The sequence below is a fragment of the Rhinopithecus bieti genome, unplaced genomic scaffold, assembly GCF_001698545.2.
Source record: "Rhinopithecus bieti isolate Rb0 unplaced genomic scaffold, ASM169854v2 scaffold_42219, whole genome shotgun sequence".
NCBI lineage: Eukaryota > Metazoa > Chordata > Mammalia > Primates > Cercopithecidae > Rhinopithecus > Rhinopithecus bieti.
Window position 1 is genome coordinate 1212996 of NW_016817843.1, and position 21604 is coordinate 1234599.

A 21604-nucleotide genomic window follows, 5' to 3' on the forward strand; every position below is an offset into this window, starting at 1 on the left:
TTTTTGAGACAGAGTCTCACTCTGTTGCCCGGGCTAGAGTGCAGGGGCATGATATCGGCTCACTGCAACCTCCACCTCCCAGGCTCAAGCGATTCTCTTGTCTCAGCCTCCCAAGTAGCTGGGATTACAGGCACATACCACCACGCCCAGCTAGCTTTTTGGATTTTTAGTAGAGACGGGGTTTCACCATGTTGGCCAGGCTGGTCTTGAACTCCTGACCTCAGGTGATCCACCTGCCTCGGCCTCCCAAAGTGCTAGGATTACAGGTGTGAGCCACCGCACCTAGCCAAAAGCCTACAGTTTTTAAGGAATGATATTTTTTAGAGTGAAGAGAGGCTTTCTTTCAAAGCAGAAAGAGATTAAAATCTATAAGCAATTTATTTAAGACTTAGCAAGAGTCTACCTCTTGCACCACAACATGACAGGTGCTGTATGTTGCTGCCCTTCGGTGTGCTCACAATTCATAGGACAAGATAAACACACTGCTAATAAACATCTACCATTCATTGCATACTTAATACCTACTAGACCCTGTGTCAAAGCTTATATACATTTAGCTAGTTTAACTTTGCGTAAGTCCTAAGAGGTAAATGATAATATTCCTGTAATACATAAGGAAACTATAGCGAAGAAAGCACTAATGATCTGCTCAAAGCAGCACAATGAGAAAATGGCAGAGCTAAGAATTGAATCTTGTTATTTACTTTTTTTTTTTTTTGAGATGGAGTTTCGCTCATCGCCCAGCTGGAGTGCAGTGGTGCAATCTTGGCTCACTGCAACCTCCGTCTCCCAGGTTCAAGCAATTCTCCTGCCTCAGCCTCCCAAGTAACTGTGATTACAGGTGCCCGCCACCACGCCTGGCTAATTTTTTTGTATTTTTAGTAGAGACAGGATTTCACCATGTTGGGCAGGCTGGTCTCGAACTCCTGAACTCAGGTGATCCACCCGCCTCAGCCTCCCAAAGTGGTGGGATTACAGGTGTGTGCCATCGCACCTGGCCAAATCTTTTTTTAAGCCATTTATTTGCATGTTCAATTTTACCACTTGGATTTGAAAAAAGGCTAATTAAGTGCCAAGTGCGTAGAGCTCATGAGTGTACATACAGGTTGAGTATCCCTTATCTAAAATACTTGGGACCAGAAGTGTTTTGGATTATTTGCCTTACATTAACAGTTGAGCAACCCTATTTATTTTGGGGGTACAAGTGGCTTTTGGTGACACAGAATTATATAGTGGTGGATTCTGATATTTTAGTGCACCCGTCACCTGAGTAGTGTATGTTGTACGCAATATGTAGTTTTTTTATCCGACACCTTCTTCCACCCTCCTCCTTCTGAGTCTCCAAAGTCCATTATAACACTCTGCATACAGCCTTTGCATACTCCTTGCTTAGCTCTCACTTCTAAGTGAGAACGTGCAGTTATCTGGTTTTCCATTCCTGGGTTACTTCACTTAGAATCATGGCCTCCAATTCCACCCAACTTGCTGCAAAAGACATTAGTTCATTTCCTCATTATGGCTGATTAGTATTCCATGGTGTATATATACATTTTCTTTTTCTTTTTTTTTTTTTGAGACGGAGTCTTGCTCTGTCGCCCAGGCTGGAGTGCAGTGGCCGGATCTCAGCTCACTGCAAGCTCCGCCTCCTGGGTTCACGCTATTCTCCTGCCTCAGTCTCCGGAGTAGCTGGGACTACAGGCGCCCGCCACCTTGCCCGGCTAGTTTTTTGTATTTTTTAGTAGAGATGGGGTTTCACCGTGTTAGCCAGGATGGTCTCGATCTCCTGACCTCGTGATCCGCCCGTCTCAGCCTCCCAAAGTGCTGGGATTACAGGCTTGAGCCACCACGCCCGGCCTCGTATATACATTTTCTTTATTCACTCATTGGTCGATGGGCACTTAGGCTGGTTCCCTATCTTTGCAATTGTGAACTGTGTTGCAATAAACATACATGTGCATGTGTCTTTTTCATATAATGCCTTTTTTTTCCCTTTGGGTAGATACCCAGTAATGGGACTGCTAGATTGAATGGTAGATCTACTTTTAGTTCTTTAAGGAATCTCCATACTGTTTTCCACAGATGTCATATTGATTACATTCCCACCAGCCGTGTATAAACATTCCCCTTCCACCACATCCATGCCAACATCTATTGTTTTCTGACTCTTTAATGATGGCCATTCCTGGAAGAGTAAGGTGATATCTCACTGTGGTTTTAATCTGCATTTCTCTAATGATTACTGATGCTAAGCAGTTTCATGTTTGCTGGCCATTTGTATATCTTCTTTTGAGAACTGTCTACTCACGTCCTTTACCCACTTTTTGAGTTTTTTCTTGCTGATCTGAGTTCCTTATATATTCTGGATACTAGTGCTTTGTTGGATGCAGAGTTTGCAAATATTTTCTCCCACTGTGTGAGTTATCTGTCTATTCTGACATTTCTTTTGCTGTGCAGAAGCTTTTTATTTTAATCAGGTCCCATTTATTTGTTTTCGTTGCATTTGCTTCTGGTGTTTTAGTCATAAATTCCTTGCCTAGGCCAATGTCCAAAAGAGTTTTTCCAAGGTTATCTTCTAGAATTTTTATGGTTTCAGGGCTTTTAAAGTCTTTAATCCCTCTTGAACTGACTTTTGTATAAAGTGAGAGAGAAAAAATTCAGTTTCATTCTTCTAAAAAAGGTGTCAGTTTTCCTAGCATCATTTACTAAACAGGATGATGTCCTTCCCCCAATTTATGTTTTTGTATGCTTGTTTGTCAAAGATCAGTTGATTACAAGTATTTGGCTTTATTTCTGGGTTCTCCATTCTGTTCCATTGGTCTATGTGCCTACTTTTATACCAGTACCATGCTGTTCTGGAAATTATAGACTTATTGTATATGTGATGGCTACATATTTGTTCTTTTTGCTTAGGATTGTTTTGGCTATTTGGGCTCTTTTGGTTCCATATGAATTTTAGAATTGTTTTTTCTAATTCTATGAAAAATGATCTTATTTTGATGAGAATTACGGTGAAATCTATAGATTACTTTTGGCAATATGGTCATTTCCACAATATTATTCTTCAAATCCATGATCATGGGATGTATTACCATTTGTTTGTGTCATCTATGATTTCTTTCAGCAGTGTGTTGTAGTTCTCCTTATAGAGATCATTCACCTCCTTGGTTAAGTATATTTACAGGTTTTTTGTTTTCGGTTTTTTGCAGTTCTTGTAAAAGGGACTGAATTTTTGGCCAGGCGCAGTGGCTCATGCCTACAATCCCAGCACTTTGGGAGGCCAAGGCAGGCGGATCACCTGAGGTTGGGAGTTCAAGACCAGCATGACTAACATGGAGAAACTCCGTCTCTACTAAAAATACAAAAAAATTAGCCAGACTTGGTGGTTCATGCCTGTAATCCCAGTTACTCAGGAGGCTGAAGCAGGAGAATCGCTTGAACCTGGGAGGCGGAGGTTGTGGTGAGCCGAGATCACGCCATTGTACTCCAGACTTGGCAACAACAGCAAAACTCCGTCTCAAAAAAAAAAAAAAAAAAAAAAAAAAGGGAGACTTGCGTTCTTGATTTGATTTTCAGCTTTGTCACTGTTAGTGTATAGCAGTGCTACTGATTTGTGTACATTGATTTTGTAATCTGAGACTTTACTGAATTTATTTATCAAATCTAGGAGTCTTTGGAGGAGTCTATAGGGTTTTCTAGGTATATAATCGTATCACCAGCAAATAGTGATAGTATGACTTTCTCTTTTCAAATCTAGATGTCCTTTATTTCTTTCTCTTGCCTGATTGCTCTGGCCAGAACTTCCAGTACTATGCTGAGCAGAAGTGGTGAAAGTAGGCATCTTTCTCTTCTTCCAGTTCTCAGGGGGAATGCTTTCAACTTTTCCCCATTCAGTATGATGTTGGCTATGGGTTTGTTGTATATGACTTTTATTAATTTGTAGTAAGTCCCTTCTATGCCTAGTTTGTTTGTTTGTTTGTTTGTTTGTTTTTGAGACGGAGTCTCGCTCTGTTGCCCAGGCTGGAGTGCAGTGGCCAGATCTCAGCTCACTGCAAGCTCTGCCTCCCGGGTTCATGCCATTCTCCTGCCTCAGCCTCCCGAGTAGCTGGGACTACAGGCGCCCGCTACCTCGCCCGGCTAGTTTTTTGTATTTTTTTTTAGTAGAGACGGGGTTTCACCGTGTTAGCCAGGATGGTCTCGATCTCCTGACCTCGTGATCCGCCCGTCTCGGCCTCCCAAAGTGCTGGGATTACAGGCTTGAGCCACCGCGCCCGGCCGCCTAGTTTGTTTTTATCATCAAGGGATGCTGAACTTTATCCAATGCTTTTTTCTGCATCTATTGAGATGATCATATGGTTTTTAATTCTGTTTATGTGATGTGTCACATTTATTGACTTGTGTATCCCTACATCCCTGAGACGAAACCCACTTGCTCATGATGTATTATCTTTTTGATGAGAGCAACCCTAATTTGAGAATCCAAAACCTGAAATGCTCCAATAAGCACTTCCTTTGAGTGTCATGCTGGAGCTCAACAAGTTGCAGATTTTGGAGAATTTCAGATTTTTGGATCAGGGATACTAACTTGTACTGAGATGAGAGAAAATGGCATATATCTACACTGTTAGCATGAAAATTATTATCATCTCAAACTTCTAGATAAACCTCAGAACCAACACACACACACAAATCCCAAGCAGTAATATTCTGAAGTGAATAAAATGAATACCTGGGTGAACCTGGAGGTACTTCATGTGAAGAAGTGCTTCGCTCAAACAACAATCCATATTTAGTGGGCCAAACATTGGCAACCTTTCAGGTAAAAGGGTGGGAAAAGACAGAAGTAAGAGAACCTACACCTTTATAAAATGTTTTAAAGAAATATTACAGAATGTTTTATTTTCCAATTTAGTAATAGCTTTACAAAGTAACATAATCATTAAATACAGCATTTTCTTAAAAAGTAATTCAAATAAGCAACCCTAAGATAAAATCAAATCTAATAAAGAGGAGTTTCTCAATGTGAAATTCCTGCCACTGGCCAGTATCAGTAACAAAATGACAATGTGTTAACAATAGCACTAGGCATTAAAAAGACGACAAGTGGCCGGGCGCGGTGGCTCAAGCTTGTAATCCCAGCACTTTGGGAGGCCGAGACGGGAGGATCATGAGGTCAGGAGATCGAGACCATCCTGCCTAACACAGTGAAACCCCGTCTCTACTAAAAAATACAAAAAACTAGCCGGGCGAGGTGGCGGGCGCCTGTAGTCCCAGCTACTTGGGAGGCTGACGCAGGAGAATGGCGTAAACCCGGGAGGCGGAGCATGCAGTGAGCTGAGATCCGGCCACCGCACTCCAGCCCAGGGGACAGAGCGAGACTCCGTCTCAAAAAAAAAAAAAAAAGACAACAAGTAACAAAAAAAGATTAATATTATTCATATGCCTTATTTAATATAACCAAAAGTTCTTACGTATCATTTAAACGGACAAACACATACCACAGAAGACTTCCTAATTCACTTCATTAAATAACTTATTTTTTTGTGAAGTACAGAAAAATGGTAAGCCACTAAAGCTGCCAAAATTTAGTTGTTCTGAGTAAAATAACATTTTGACTACTACGAAACATGAAACATAAGACATGCCTCTAAAACCAAATAATTCAAAAATGTTCTCCAACAAAACCCCCCCCAAAATCTGAAAAACCTGTTTACCTGAAATGGTAAGGAAGCTATGTAATCCTTTCCTTCTATGCTATGCATGTTAATACATGAGCTTTGCAATATACATATGCATTTTTCTACTTCATTGCTACCTGAAAAGAAAGGGTACAACAAGACTTATGTTTTTTTCCCCCAAAGGAGTTCAATCCTTACAGCACAAACTATTTAATGCACAATATAAAGATGCTTATGGTAAACCACTATTACTAGTGGCTACTTCATTTGAATGAAAAATACAATGAGATAAACATTTGGAATCATCATAAGAAAAATAAAATTTCAAAAAGAAACTTACTGTAGGCCTTTTCAGACTTATCCTGTGATATAATGAAGTCACACCACAATGCCTAAAATCAAAACAAAATGCTTACCTAAGAAAATTATATCTAAATAATTATCTATTAACTAATGGCATCTGAATAATAATAATAGCATCTACGCAGTAACTTTGCCTCCTCAGCTCAACATGTACAATCATGGGAACAAAAAGAAGAAGAAAAAATAAATTACAGTAATAAATGATAAATATAATAAGGAAAGACAAAATATGTTTACAATTAAATTTTATGAAAAGATCCATAAGAATTAAAATTTCAAATTAAAAAAATAAATTTTACAAAAAGAGAAGAATCAAAAAACCTGCCAGAGAGAAACCTTGCAGCAAAAATTCAAAAAACCTGCCAGAGAGAAACCTTGCAGCAAAAATTCGAATAGTGGCTCAAACCATACTAAACCCTATATCCTATACAAAACTAAAGATTATTCAAACTTTATAATCTCTAGATTAAACAATTGCTCTTATTCTTAGACTCTCTCTAGACTGACTTTTGAAAAGTATTTAGAAAACTAACTCCTCCCTTTCTTAAAAGCCCATCTTACAAAATATAAACTAGGAAAAGCTATTAAACTTTAACTGACATACTTGACAATCACTTATTAAATGATTTAATAGAATTTTGTTTTTTTTTTAACTGTGGTCAAATATACACAATATGAAAATTAACATTTTAACAATTTTTAAGTAGACAATTCAGTGGCATTAACAACATTAAATTGACGAGTTTAGTACAATTTGTGAGCCTGTACAATACTGCACATTTCCAGAACTTTTTCCTCATCTCAAACAGAAACTCCAGGCCCACTGAACAATAACTCCCCATTTCCCAACGCCCTGAGCTCTGGTAACCTCTATTCTACCTTCCCTATGAAAGGACCTGTGCTAGGTATCTCAAGTAAGAGAAACTGTACAACATTTGTCCTTTCGTATCTGTTTTATTTCACTTAACATAATGTTTTCAAGGTTCATCCATGTTATGGCATGTATCCGAATCTTATCCCTTTTTAAAGCTAAACAATATTCCACTGTTAGCAAAAACCACATTTATTTATCCACTCATCTGTCAATGGACATGGGTTGTTTCTACCTTTAGGCTATCATAAATAATGCTGCTGTAAACACTGGTGTACAAGTATCTGTGAGTCCCTGTTCTCAATTGAATTGTGCATGTATCTAGAAGTGGAACTGCTGCATCATAATGGTAATTCTATGTATAACTTCTTTTTAAGAGATGGGGTCTCACTCTGTCACCCAAACTGCAGTGCAAGGCATGATTCTAGCTCACAGCAGCCTAGAACTCCCGGGTTCACGTGACCCTCCTGCCTCAGTCTCCTGAACAGCTGGGAGTACAGGCATGCACCACTATGCCTGGCTATATGTATAACTTTTTGAGAAATCGCCAAATTTTTCCACAGCAGCTTTGTTACATTCCCAACAGCAATGCAAAGGAGTTCCAACTTCTGGACATCCTCACCAATATTTGTTATGTTTCTTTAATAATAGCCAACCTAGTAAAGTGGTATCTCACTGTGGCTGTAATTTGCATTTGCCTAATGGTTAGTGAAGTTGAGCATCTTTTCATGTGCTTATTGACCATGTGTGCACCTTCTTTAGAAAAATGTCCATTTAAGTCCTTCTGCCCAATTTTTTAATTGGGTAGTTTGTTTTATTGTTGAGTTGTGGGAGATTTTAATGGTTAAGAAATGAAAATTCATGAAGAAAACCATGCATGAGAGCTGTGCTCCAACCTGAAATGTCCAAAATCTACAATGCACCTATTACAGACTCAACTTTCATGAAATCCCATCCTCTTAGCCTCTAAAAGTAAATATTTTAACATCTCTTTTATCCCTGATATCTAAGAGATCAGTAACCCTTTCCACATCTCCCTCTGCTTTATCACCTCTTCTTTGCCAAGGCACCAATCTTTTACCTGAACAATCACAAAATAATGCCCCTGACAACAGTCTCCCTACTCTCCAGTCAATCCTATATATATATTGCTAACAAAGCAATCTCTTCTCAAAACTCAAAATTGATCACTTCATTTTAAAATCCTTAGCAGGCTCCCTTCAGCATATAGTTTAAAATCCAAATTCCTTGCTTTATATACAAGGCCCTTTGGTCTGTATACTGCCAGCATCCACTTGCATCTCTCCACACCCACACTTTGTGTACAGCCATTCTGAAGTTTAAAAAGTCATCTTTTTCCATAATTCTTTTTGCTGTGATTTCTTCTGCCTAGAATGCCCTTCTGCCACCATTTTATAATACAAATAGCATCTTCTTTGAAAAACCCTCCCTTTGGCGCGCAGTCCTCTGGGCTCTCATCACTCTGTGGATATGCAGTTATTATAGAGCATTCAGGATACAGCATTTCATTTGATCTGTCTGTTCTCCTTTCTAGGCTATGAGTCCTTCAATGGCAGAAACCACATTCACCTTTGTAGCCCCAGCATAATCTGAAACAGAGTGAGACTAAATACTTGCAGAAGGCCAGGCACAGTGGCTCACGCCTGTAATTCCAGCACTTTAGGAGGCCAAGGCAGGAGGGTCGCTAGAGCCCAGGGGTTCAAGACCAGCCTGGACAACATAGTGAGACCCCCATCTCTATTAAAAGTAAAAAGAATAAATGAAAAAATAAAAAGAACAACCAAAAAAAAATACTTGCAGGATAAGTAAAACAATGAATAGATAAAATCTGAGTCACATATACCTGGTATTATTTCACAACAAAATAGAAAATTATCTTTCTCCATATTAGCAAAAAGATTAAATAACAATATATTTTCCAGATAAAAAGACTGAAATTTCAAATCTTACAATTACACTTACAAGTGATCTTAAGATAAAGGAGATAATACATCTAACTGTACTTCCATAGAATCTAGTAAATAGGCAACTGTTCTTGGAGAAATTAAGATGAAAATATAGAAGCAAAGAACTACTTGGATATCATCAAAGGCACTTTTCACATCTACACTAACTATATGAATTATATGGGAAAAAAATTACCAATCAAAAGATCACTGGCGGCCCGGGCGCGGTGGCTCAAGCCTGTAATCCCAGCACTTTGGGAGGACGCCGAGACGGGCGGGATCACGAGGTCAGGAGATCGAGACCATCCTGGCTAATACGGTGAAACCCCGTCTCTACTGAAAAAATACAAAAAACTAGCCGGGCGACGAGGCGGGCGCCTGTAGTCCCAGCTACTCGGGAGGCTGAGAACAGGAGAACCGGCGTGAACCCGGGAGGGCGGAGCTTGCAGTGAGGCTGAGATCCGGCCCCCAGCCTGCATCCCAGCTCGGGTGGCAGAGCAAGACTCCATCTCAAAAAAAAAAAAAAAAAAAAGATCACTGGCTTCAACACTCCAGGACACAAATGCTTTTACATACGCCCTCAAATGCTGGAATAATGATTCAGTTCATCCTTTCCAATAAATAGTTAGAATACAGTGCTTATCAGGAAATAGTTAATGGCAGGTGGGAGGAGTGGAAGGAAGCAGTGTCCAGATACAAAGATTTCAGCATTTACAAAAATGAAACTTAACATTAGTCAAAGCCTCCAAAACCTCTTGTCAATCCTAATTCAACTACTATAAATGCATTAGTTTTCCTCCAACTTTTGTTATAAAATTTCAGTAAGAAAAGTTGAAATAATGCAGCAAACATATTTCACCTAAATCCAATAGTCATGAAAATTTTGCCATATTTGTTTATGTGTGTGCATTTGTGTACATATGGGATTTTTGGAACGGGAATGCTGACTGTCTAAAAACAAATTGCACAAACATCATGACATTTCACCCCTAAATACTTCACCATGCCTTTTCTAAAAATAAAGATGTTCTCCTATAAAACCATAAAACCATCATCCCTAAGAAAAAAATAACACTTCTCTAACATCAGCTACTGGCCAGTAATTTTCAACCTTCCCAAATTTTACCCAAAATATCTTTTAGCTAGTTTTCTAAAACCAGGACTCAATCAAAGTTCATTTAACAAGGTTCAAAAAATACTGCATTTGGTGATGTCTCTTTAGTTTCTTTCAATGTAGAACAGTCCCCACCTTTTTCTCTTTCTCCATGACTTTTTAAAAGAAACCAAAATGTAGACTATAAACTTTTTATAGTGGAAAATTTCAAATAAATACAAAGTAAACAGAATAGGATAATGAATCCCCATCAGCCAGTTTTAATAATTATCAAGTTTGGCAGGGCATGGTGGCTCACGCCTATAATCCCGGCACTTTGGGAGGCCAAGGTGGGTACATCACGAGGTCAGGAGATTGAGACCATCATGGCTAACACAGTGAAACCCCAGTTCTACTAAAAATACAAAAACAAAATTAGCCAGGCATGGTGGTGGGCACCTGTAGTCCCAGCTACTAGGGAGGGTGAGGCAGGAGAATGGCGTGAACCCTGGAGGCGGAGCTTGCAGTGAGCCGAGATAGCGCCACTGCACTCCAGCCTGGGCAACAGAGCAAGACTCCATCTCAAAAAATAAATAAATAAATAATAATCAAGCTTTGCCATTCCTATCGCATCTATTTCCTTATCTCATGATATTTTAAAATATAATCCTCTAGTGCCTATATTTCCTTAAACAGGAAGTTAGGTCTAAATATTCATATTTTGGGGAAGAAAACTTAGTAGACGACATCATGTACTTCATTCCGCATTACAGCTAGAAGCACATAATATCCCTTCATGTCACTATTAATTATGCTAAACTCAATCACTTGATTGAGGTGGAGACTGACAAATAACTCCAAAGTAGAGGTACACTTGTTTCTTCATATTTACCAAGTAATCCACAGGGTGGTATGTTGGTGTCATGGTAATATTCTTTCGACCAACAGTGTTAGTATCTATTTACAATCCTTGTTTGAATCAATTATTGCACTGGAGGTTACAAAATGGTGATTTTCTAATTCTACAATTCCTTTTACATTTATTAGCTAGCATTCTTCTGTAAGTGTTTTCCTTCATCAAATGGAGAAGAACTGCATGTCTTCCCGAAAAAATATGGCATACGCTTAATTCTTTCCCTTTCATTATCAACTTTCAGAACAGTTAGTTATAATAGCCAACTGCAATGGCTGCAAAGCAGATTTTTTCCTTTCTCTCTATCATTATGAACCCTACAATTTTTATTTATTCAAATCTTTGCAATCAATTATAGTAATCATGTGTTAAAATATTTCTGTACCCTTAATGTTTTATAAGTTTTTGCTGGCAATAACAAATCGAATTACTTAAGGACAGAGTGTTTAAAGATTATCATTAAAGTGACAAAGGAGAGTGTAAAAAATGTAATGATACATAAAATTAAATTTTTATTTTCCTGCCATTATCTTCACATTACATTATGTCATGTTACAATGTACATCCAGCTGTTGAGATCATTATGCTGGTTTTATCATTTCTGTTAAATTTTAAAACAAAAATTTTTTTAAATTGCATTAAATAGTGAATCAAATGCTAAAATTCAAATCAACTCACCTGCTGAACAGGACTGTCAACTGTAAACGCTTTATAAACTGCCAATGCCTGGCTTTTACTTCCTTTGCTCCATATCACCATATTTCCGGCAACGTAGAGTTCCTCATCATAGTCCACGTCTTCTCCAATTTCACTCACTCCTTTCCTTAACTGCCAGCTTTCCTTAAAAATTAACACATGTAAAACATATTCAAGCACTCTGTTTTTCAAAAATCTGGAACAAAATTTATTTGCCCATGGAATAAGCACAACCAGAAGGTTTCATATACTGATTAACAGAGGATGTGGATATAGGCATTACATTACAGAATTTCATGAAGAATTTACTCAATAATTCTCTATATTGAATGTTTTATATTATTCCTCTGCATTACTCTGCCAAAACAAAACGAACAAAAAGCACACCTTCTCTACCGCTCCAAAAGTCAAATCACATGTTTGGGAGACAAAAAGGACATATTAAGTACATGAGGTAGGGTAGATAAAGGACAGTGAGGTGCACACGGGAATCACTCGGCAAATTTATGAACAATGCAGACTTCCTGCTTCGCAGCCACATATATATTCACCTTCTTTTCCTTTGTCCCACCAACCAAAATGAATGGATAAGAAGAAGTTTCCATTTTTAACTACATAGGCTTTCCCTTCCTGAGATTTTAGTGTCCCAAAGGGATATGAAAATGGAATAAGGCAAGAGGGATACATTTTCTGACACACACTTACATCTCATTCCCCTACTTACTACTCATTCCTCGGCCGGGCGCGGTGACTCACGCCTGTAATCCCAGCACTTTGGGAGGCCGAGGTGGGCGGATCACCTGAGGTCTGGAGTTTGAGACCAGCCTGACCAACATGGAGAAATCCCACCTCTACTAAAAAAATACAAAAGCATCTGGGCATGGTGGCGCATGCCTGGAATCTCAGCTACTCGGGAGGCTGAGGCAGGAGAATCGCTTGAACCCAGGAGGCAGAGGCTGCAGGGAGCTGAGATTGTGCCATTGCACTCCAGCCTGGGCAACAAGAGTGAAACTCCGTCTCAGCAAAGAAAAAAAAAAAAATGATTACTCTACCTACCTTTGTGGCATTTCTTCTCTCCTTTAGAAACATGTAAATCTTCTGCAGCAGGGACTATTTCTAATCTCTACCATTTAATCTTTAAATAACATGAAATCTGGTCCCCACATACTAAGAGAAAAGAAAAAGGTTTAAAATGGACAATCATACTACTGAACCTGACTCACACTATAAAATCACAAGTTATAGAGGGTATCTAAATAAGTTGCTATGACAATATAATAAAGTCATTATTTTCAACATTTATTGAAATTACCACACCTTAACTCTACCCTAGAAGTGGCATCACACTGATCTCTCAGTTGCCTGTCAGTAGTCTTAAATTACAAGTAGATTATATCACTCTACATTTCAAAAACGCAATGGGAAACTCAATGGAACCTTCTGTTTCTCGTGGATTGTAACCTCCTGAAGGGATCCCACCAAGCCAGCAGCACCATCAGAAGACCATAATTCAGAGGCTGGCTGCAGCTGGCGAAGTTGAAGGTTCAAAGCATTAGGGTGGTGCTTGCAGTGGTCTCGACCAAAAGGAACAAATTCCTGCAAATCCCTGGCTGCAATCATCGTTGCCCTTTCTTCATAGAAGTTCGACATGGGTTCCAAATATCAACATTATTTCTGTATGAATTCAAACACATTCTGATCAGCTTCCAGACTCAAAACTAGAATAAAAATACCATAAACACATAAGTCATTAATCCTTACAAGGGTGTCAAGTAATTATATCAGATTGGTAAATACATAAGTGGTCATAACATAAAAGAGTGTTTTAGATCTGATTCTTTCAGACAACTGCAATTATCACATTTTAGTCACAGACTGACAGTTACCACTATAGGAAACCACTGAGATGCGACAAGTAATTATGTCCCACACCATCTATCCCATGTTTCCTACTACTATATGCTAATTTTTCCATACTTTATATATGAAGTATTTAGACAAATTGTGTCCTATAGTCCCATAACTACACGGCTTCTCAACATTTAAGGTCATTTCTGGTTAGATGCCAGAACCTCATCTGAAAAGTACATATAAGGGATCACTGTCATGTTGGAATAAAACAATAAAAAATCACATATTACTCTAATGCATCAGAAGTTGAACTGCTTTCAGGTGACCAATCTACAAAAGACGTAAGTTATCAAATGTCATAAGTAGCTGTGATACCCCCAATCCCACCTAAATATATAACTACAATCAATTTCAATTATTGGTCGAAACCCAAAGAACTGAGGCATGAATAACTCTAGCCATGGAACAGTTATGCTTGTAGATTTAAGGGTACTAGGTTTTAATTAATTATATCTAATTAATCTAATCATTAATCAATTACAGTACAGTTTATTACTAAAAGAAAATGGATAAACTGTTAAAGCCTTCATCACAAGCTTAGGAAGAAGTCAGGCTTTAGACAACAGTACAGATAAGCATAATTAGACTGCCCTTTGACCCACTTTCCTGTACCTGCTTAAATATACCATGTTCCTATAGATAGCATTTTTAATGTTAGGAGCCTAAGACTTTTGAGATGATAAAAGCTAGTCTTAAGACCCCATCAAGGAACCACATTAGCATGAGAATGTGGTTTATCTCTCTGTCCTATGACTTCATCCTTCATTCTCTGACCAATCAATACCTTAGCCCACTACCCTCCAAACTCTTTAAAACCTTGAGACTGGGGGCCAGGCGTGGTGGCTCACGCCTGTAATCCCAGCACTGTGGGAGGCCGAGGCGGGCAGATCACAAGGTCAGGAGATCAAGACCATCCTGGCTAACACGGTGAAACCCCGTCTCTACTAAAAATACAAAAAATTAGCCAGGCCTGGTGGCGGGCGCTGGTAGCCCCAGTTACTGGGGAGGCTGATGCAGGAGAATGGCGTGAACCTGGGAGGCAGAGCTTGCAGTGAGCCAAGATCACACCACTGCACTCCAACTCCAGCCTGGGTGACAGAGCAAGACTGTCTCAAAAAAAAAAACAAAAACAAAAACAAAACTCTAGACGTTAACTCTTCAGGGAGGCTGTCTTGAAGTTTCCTCAGTCTCCTAGTTCGGTGGCCCTGCAAGTAAAACACTTTATCTGCTGCAATCCCCGTTGTTTCCGTGTATTGACTTGCTGCTTATAGGGCAAGAGACGTATATGGTCACACAAACCACCCAAAGCCTATGTAGTTCTTTTGCAGCTCCTCCAAAGCCACAAAGTTATTTTTACTGTGAATTAAACGTTATTCTTGGCTGGGCGCCATGGCTCATGCCTGTAATCCCAGCACTTTGGGAGGCCGAGGCAGGCGGATCACCTGAGGTCAGGTGTTCGAGACAAGCCTGGCCAACATGGTGAAACCCCGAGTCTACCAAAAATACAAAAAAAAAAAAAAGTTACTCAGGCATGGTGGTGGGCACCTGTAATCCCAGCTACTTGGGAGGCTGAGGCAAGAGAATCGCTTGAACCTGGGAGGCAGAGGTTGCAGTGAGCCGAGATCGCGCCATTGCACTCCAGCCTGGGGGACAAGAGCGAAAATCCGTCTTGAAAAAAAAAAAGTTATTCTTGATATAATTATGTCACAAAACATGATACAAGTTTTGTTTTTCCTCCTGCTAGAAACAAATGAGTACTGGGAACACTTGAACTTGGAACACAACCAAAAAGTGCCTTATAAAACTTACAAGGGGCCGGGCACGGTGGCTCATGCCTGTAAATCCCAGCACTTTGGGAGGCCGAGGCGGGAGGATCATGAGGTCAGGAGTTCAAGATCAGCCAGGCCAAGATGGTGAAACCCCATCTCTACTAAAAATATGAAAATTAGCCAGACGTGGTGGTGGGCACCTGTAATCCCAGCTACTCGGGAGGCTGAAGCAGAGAATTGCTTGAACACGGGAGCCAGAGGTTACAGTGAGCCGAGATCACACCGATGCACTCCAGCCTGGGTGACAGAACAAGACTCCATTTCAAAAAAAAAAAAAAAAACTTAAAAGAAAACAACAAAATTGAGCTGGTCTTCCTATATTTTATTCAACAGGACAACCAACATCAACAAACTTTTGACTTTATGAAACTTTAGTTCTGGAATTTTATAATGTTATTTTCTTATAACTGAGAGAAAATCACAGAATGGTTAAAGAACTATTTATCATTTTGTACCTATTAAAGCCACATATTTAATACTTTTACAGTACCCCAAACTTTTAGACATGTTTTTACTTATTAGGAGCAACATAAACAGCTATACATAAAAATACTATTAAATTCATATGCTATAAATAACAGTATCAGCAATGATTCCTACAGACAAACACTACCCTGCCAAAAAAAAAAAAAGAGGCCCAAATGCACACTAACAGGAGCTTAAGTCTCCAGTCTCCACAAAAAAGGAAGAGCTTCGCCAGCCGTTCTAGAGGACGGTGAAAACAGGCTAAGAGCCCGGGCCTCAGAAAATCAGCTCAGAGGGACTGGGGGCCAATCTAGAAGCTGAGGCTGCACATGGATATGCTGCGCGCAGCTCATAAAAGAGGTTGGCAACCAATGAGCTGAAAGGAGCCCCCTCAGCCCCGGGGCACGCTCAGGGCCCTCCCTCAGGTTCCCAGTCCCCCGGGTTCCCAGACCTATGGCCACGAGGGGAGGATAGGCCTCGGGGCGGATGCAAGAGTCACGCGGCGCGCGACAGACCACCAAGTGCTGCGGTACAGGGCCCGCACCTGTATAACTCGGGACGCGTCAGGCGCGGCGAGCCCCGGCTGCTCCCCGGAGGCGCAGGGGCCGAAGAGGCCCTAGGGCAGCGGCGGGGTCCCTCACAGTGACTCCTCGGCCGCGGCAGCTTCTCATTCCCTCTCCCTCCCCTATTCCGGAGGAAGAATGGGCAACAGCACCGGGCGCGAGTGCTAATGGCAGCAAGGCATGCGAGACGTTCAAATGGACGCCTCCATCTTGACTTTCCCGTCCTGCCTCGCGCCAGGGCGGGGCATCGCGGGAGGCGCGCGGCGTCCTAGCAGTCCTAGCGCCTGCGCTGTTGCGGGAAGACCGCGGCAGCGTAGAACTTGCGGGCTGTTTCCTCCGTGCGATTGATCTGAACCGCGAAGCCGGATTCTGTCTGCTAGAGTCCGTACAGTGATGGGATCCTCCTGGCGTCCAAGTTCTCTTTCGCTCATGTCACTAGGGACCTGAACTGCCTCATAGATCTAAAGGGTTTTTCTGTCTGGTTTCGCTTCCGCCTCCTGACCCCACGTGGAGGTAGGCACCTCTAGGTTGATGGTGGGGAGCAGGGGTTGCTGATTTTTCTCTACGTGCAGTGCTCTATGCCTTTTTCGGTCCATACTCTTCTTCGAAGAGTCGATGAACGGTGTAAAAGTCCTCACAGAAACGTTACTTGCAATTCCCAGATTCAGAGACACTTCTTGAGGCAATTCAAAGACCCGAGTTAAGAACCCCAGCGACCACTCGCGCCTGTAATCCCAGCACTTTGGGAGGCGAGGCTAGAGGATTGCTGGAGCCCAAGAGTTTGAAAACAGCCTGGGCAATATAGCGAGACCCTGTCTGCACAAAAGAAAAATTTTAAAAATTAGCCTGGCATCGTGGTGCGCACCTGTAGTCCCAGCTGCTTGGGAGTCTGGAGGATCACTTGAGCCGGGAGTTTGAGGCCACGGTGAGCTATGACCGCGCCACTGCACTCCAGCCCAGACAACAGAGCAAAACCTTGTCTCCAAAAAAAAAAAAAAAATGGGTTATAGGAGAAAGGATAGAAACAAAGATTCATGAAACAGTTAAATAAATACAAATATACCTAATTGATATTTTAAACTTTTGTGTGTGTGTGTTTCTGAGACGGAGTCTCGCTCTGTCGCCCAGGCTGGAGTGTAGTGGCTGGATCTCAGCTCACTGCAAGCTCTGCCTCCCGGGTTTACGCCATTCTCCTGCCTCAGCCTCCCGAGCAGCTGGGACTACAGGCGTCCGCCACCTCGCCCGGCTAGATTTTGTATTTTTTAGTAGAGACGGGGTTTCACCGTGTTAGCCAGGATGGTCTTGATCTCCTGACCTGGTGATCCACCCGTCTCGGCCTCCCAAAGTGCTGGGATTACAGGCTTGAGCCACCGCGCCCGGCCTGTGTGTGTGTTTTTCTTAAGACGGAATCTCGCTCTGTCACCCAGGCTGGAGTGCAGTGGCACGATCTCAGCTCACTGCAACCTCCGCCTCCCGGGTTCAAGCGATTCTCCTGCGTCAGCCTTCCGAGAAGCTGGAATTACAGGCGCCCGCTACCACATCCAGCTAATTTTTGTATTTTTAGTAGAGACTGGGTTTCACCACGTTGGCCAGGCTGGTCTCAAACTCCTGTCCTCGTGATCCTCCCACTTCATCCTCCCAAAGTGCTGGGATTACAGGCGTGAGTCACTGGACCCAGCCAATATTTTTTTTTTAATTTTTTTAAAAGTTTAGATTTACAGAAAAATTTCAGATAGTTCCAAAATTTCCCACATACCCTATACCCAGTTTCTACATCCAGTTTCCCTATTATTAGTATTTTACATTAGTATAGTGCATTTGTTAAAATTAATGAAATATCAACACATGAGTAATTAAAATTCATACTTTGTTCAATTTTTTTTAAGAGTCTTGCTGTGTTGCCTAGGCTAGAGTGCACAAACACAGCTCACTGTAGCCTTGAACTCCTGTGCTCAAGCAGTCCTCCTACTTCAACCCCCCAAGTAGATGAGACTCTAGGCGTAAGCTACTGCATCAGTTGTACAATATCCCTTAACTGGAATTCGTCTGATGTTTCTTCATGATTAGCCTGGGAATATGGATTTGGGGAAGGAAGATCATAGAGATAAAGTGTCATTTTCATCACATCATATCAAAGGTACTTATCAACAGCATCACTTATCGCTGCTGATGTCAACCTTGATCACCTAACTGAGATAGTGTTTGTCAGATTTCTCTACTGTGATGTTACGTTTCCCCACTTTCCATACTGTACTCTCTGGAAGGAAGACTGTATGTGCAGCCCTCAGTTACAGAGTGAGGCCAGTGATTTTGTTGTTGTTGTTTTACAAACTTGCAAAAGCGAATGAAGGAGGGAAGCATCTTTTCAACACTTAGTGTTGCAATATTTGGATATTCATGTGGCAAAAATGAATCTTGATTTGCACTACACACCATATACAACAATTAAAGTGCATCGAAGACCCAAATATGAGAGTAAAGCTGCTGGGCGTGGTGGCTCACACCTGTAATCCCAGCACTTTGGGAGGCCAAGGCAGGCGGATCACCTGAGGTCAGGATTTCAAGACCAGCCTGACCAACATGCTGAAACCCCATCTCTACTAAAATACAAAAAAAAAAAAAAAAAAGTAGCCAGGCGTGCTGACAGGCACCTGTGATCCCAGCTACTCGGGAGACTGAGGCAGGAGAATCACTTGAACCCAGGAGGCGGCGGTTGCAGTGAATTGAGATCCTGCCATTGCACTCCAGCCTGGGGGACAAGAGCGAGACTCGTTTCAAAAAAAATAAATAAAGAGTAAAGCTATACACTTACAAGAAAACATAGATGTAAATCTTCATAACCTTGGATTAGGCAATGATGTCTTAAATATGGTACCTAAAGCACAAGGAACCTAGGAAAATAATTGATAAATTGGAGAAAAGTTTTAAATTTTGTGCTTCAAAGGTATTGTCAAGGAAGTGAAAAGAACTCACAGAATGGGAGAAAAGATTTGCAAATAATCTGATAAGAGTTTATTATACAAAATATGTGAAGAAGTCTTACAACTCAACATAAAAGACAACCCAATCTAAAATGGGCAGAGGATTTGAATATACATTTTCCCAAAAATATATTATACAAGTGGCCAAAAAGGACAATAAAAGATGACTAACATCATTAGTCATTAGGGAAATAAAAGCTAAAACCACTTCTCACCCAGTAGGATAGCTGTCATCAAAAAGAGAGACAATAACAAGTGTTGATGAAGATTTAGAGTTATTTGACCCCTTGTACATAATTGATGGGAATGTAAAATGGTGCAGCCACTTGGTAAAACAGTTTGACAGGTTCTCAAAAAGTTAAACGCTGGTCTCTGTATTTAACGCTGGCTCTTCTCTGCCAGAAGATGGCGGCGGCCACCAAGTTGTCACTACTGGAGAAGTCCCTGGAAATGAATAAGGGGAATAATAAATAAAGTGCTCAGGGCGAGTGACAGATTCTGGTTTTTCAAACAAACAATAGTCCAAGTCTAATGGGATTGACTACTATAGCAATTCATTTAGTCAAGCAAGCTAACAAAGAATATTTGCTGGGGAGTACTGCAGAAGAAAAAGCAATGGTTACAATACAGGGTCACTCCAGTAAAAACGATATCCACACACTGTTTTGTTTTTTGTTCTTTGTTTTTTGTGTTTTTTTTTGAGATGGAGTGTCGCTCTGTTGCCCAGGCTGGAGTGCAGTGGTGTGATCTCTGCTCACTGCAAGCTCTGCCTCCTGGGTTCATGCCATTCTCCTGCCTCAGCCTCCCAAGTAGCTGGGACTACAGGTGCCCGCCACCATGCCTAGCTAATTTTTTTTGTGTTTTTTTATTAGAGACGGGGTTTCACCATGTTAGCCAGGATGGTCTCTATCTCCTGACTTCATGATCCACCCGCCTCAGCCTCCCAAAGTGCTGGGATTACAGGCGTGAACCACAGCACCCGGCCCACGCCCTGTTGAAGGATCTTATTTCATATCTTGAAGATAAAGTCTACCTTACAGGATATAACTTCACTTTTGCAGATATCTACTATGGACTTCATCGCTTTATAGTTGACCTGACAGTTCAAGAAAAGGAGAAATATCTTAATGTGTCTCACTGGTTTTGTCACATTCAGCATTATCCAGACATCAGGCAACATCTGCATAGTGTTGTCTTCATCAAGAAGAGACTATATACTAATTCCCACTGGAAGCTATCTGTGCCGTACAGAAGATGTATGAAAAATGTTTTAAATGGAAAATGTATTCTGACCACAGGACTGATATAAATTAACATACAGTCATTATTTGTTGAAGTTGATAGAATTTTTAAAGTGTAAACTTGTGTCTGAATGTTTTATTTGTTCTGTAGTTGAAGTTTTGCAAATTTTATGTAAAATTTAACTGCTCTTAAAAACAAGTTGAGATCAAGTTATAAATTAACCCTTGTTTTTTTTTTTTTTTTTTTTTTTTTTTGAGGAGTCTCGCTCGTGTCGCCGGACTGGAGTGCAGTGGCCAGTCTCAGCTCACGCAAGCTCCGCCTCCCTTGTTAGCCTTTCCTGCTCAGCTCCCGAGTAGTGGGCTACAGCGCGCCGCACCTGGCCCAGTGGTTTTTGTATTTTTAGTAGAGACGGTTTCACCGTGTTAGCCAGGATGGTTCTCGATCCTGACCTCGTGATCGCGTTCGCTCCAAAGTGCGGATTAAGGGCTTGAGCCACCGCACCCGGCACCTTGTTTTTATAAGTGACTTTTTTCAATTAAAAGTGGCCAAATCAGTGCTTTATCTTAAAAAAAAAAAATGGTGGTCCTTTCAGTGGTTGACATATTTGGCTATTTATTAACCTCTTTTCATATTCTCAAATTTATATTCCCCTTTTGGGTATTTATGGAAGTTTGTTAAGAACTGTGATTAAAAAAAAAAAAAAAAAAGGGCCAGGCACGGTGGCTCACACCTGTAATCCCAGCACTTTGGGTGGCCGAAGCAGGCAGATCACGAGGTCAGGAGATGGAGACCATCCTGGCTAACACGGTGAAATTCCATCTCTACTAAAATTACAAAAAAACTAGCCGGGCGAGGCGGCGGGCGCCTGTAGTACCAGCTACTCGCGAAGCTGAGGCAGGAGAATGGCGTGAACCTGGGAGGCGGAGCTTGCAGTGAGCTGAGATTGCACCACTGCAATCTCGGAGTGAGACTCCGTCTCAAAAAAAAAAGAAACAAAACTGTGATAAATTGTGCCAAGGAAACAGAAAGGGAAGA

The 21604-nt window shown here is 41.1% G+C and overlaps 1 protein-coding gene and 1 pseudogene across 3 annotated transcripts in view; one reads left to right on the plus strand and one right to left on the minus strand.

Moving 5' to 3' along the window:
- ANAPC1 (anaphase promoting complex subunit 1) overlaps positions 1 to 16571 on the minus strand; it is a 128834-nt gene extending 112263 nt beyond the window's left edge. The window contains exons 1-6 of one of the 3 annotated variants that reach the window (XM_017856211.1): positions 16328 to 16549; positions 13016 to 13252; positions 11561 to 11722; positions 6016 to 6067; positions 5712 to 5812; positions 4727 to 4809 (exon numbers count right to left, since the gene is read on the minus strand). In XM_017856211.1, the coding sequence (XP_017711700.1) occupies positions 4727 to 4809; positions 5712 to 5812; positions 6016 to 6067; positions 11561 to 11722; positions 13016 to 13228 (611 nt within the window). In that variant the 5' untranslated portion in view covers positions 13229 to 13252; positions 16328 to 16549. Of the gene's footprint in view, positions 1 to 4726; positions 4810 to 5711; positions 5813 to 6015; positions 6068 to 11560; positions 11723 to 13015; positions 13253 to 16327 lie in introns of those variants that run through there. The other 2 variants (XM_017856210.1, XM_017856213.1) reach the window with 2 other exon arrangements.
- A 3161-nt stretch (positions 16572 to 19732) lies between these two features.
- Positions 19733 to 20636, plus strand: LOC108518058 (eukaryotic translation elongation factor 1 epsilon-1 pseudogene; annotated as a pseudogene).
- Positions 20637 to 21604: the final 968 nt, after the last annotated feature.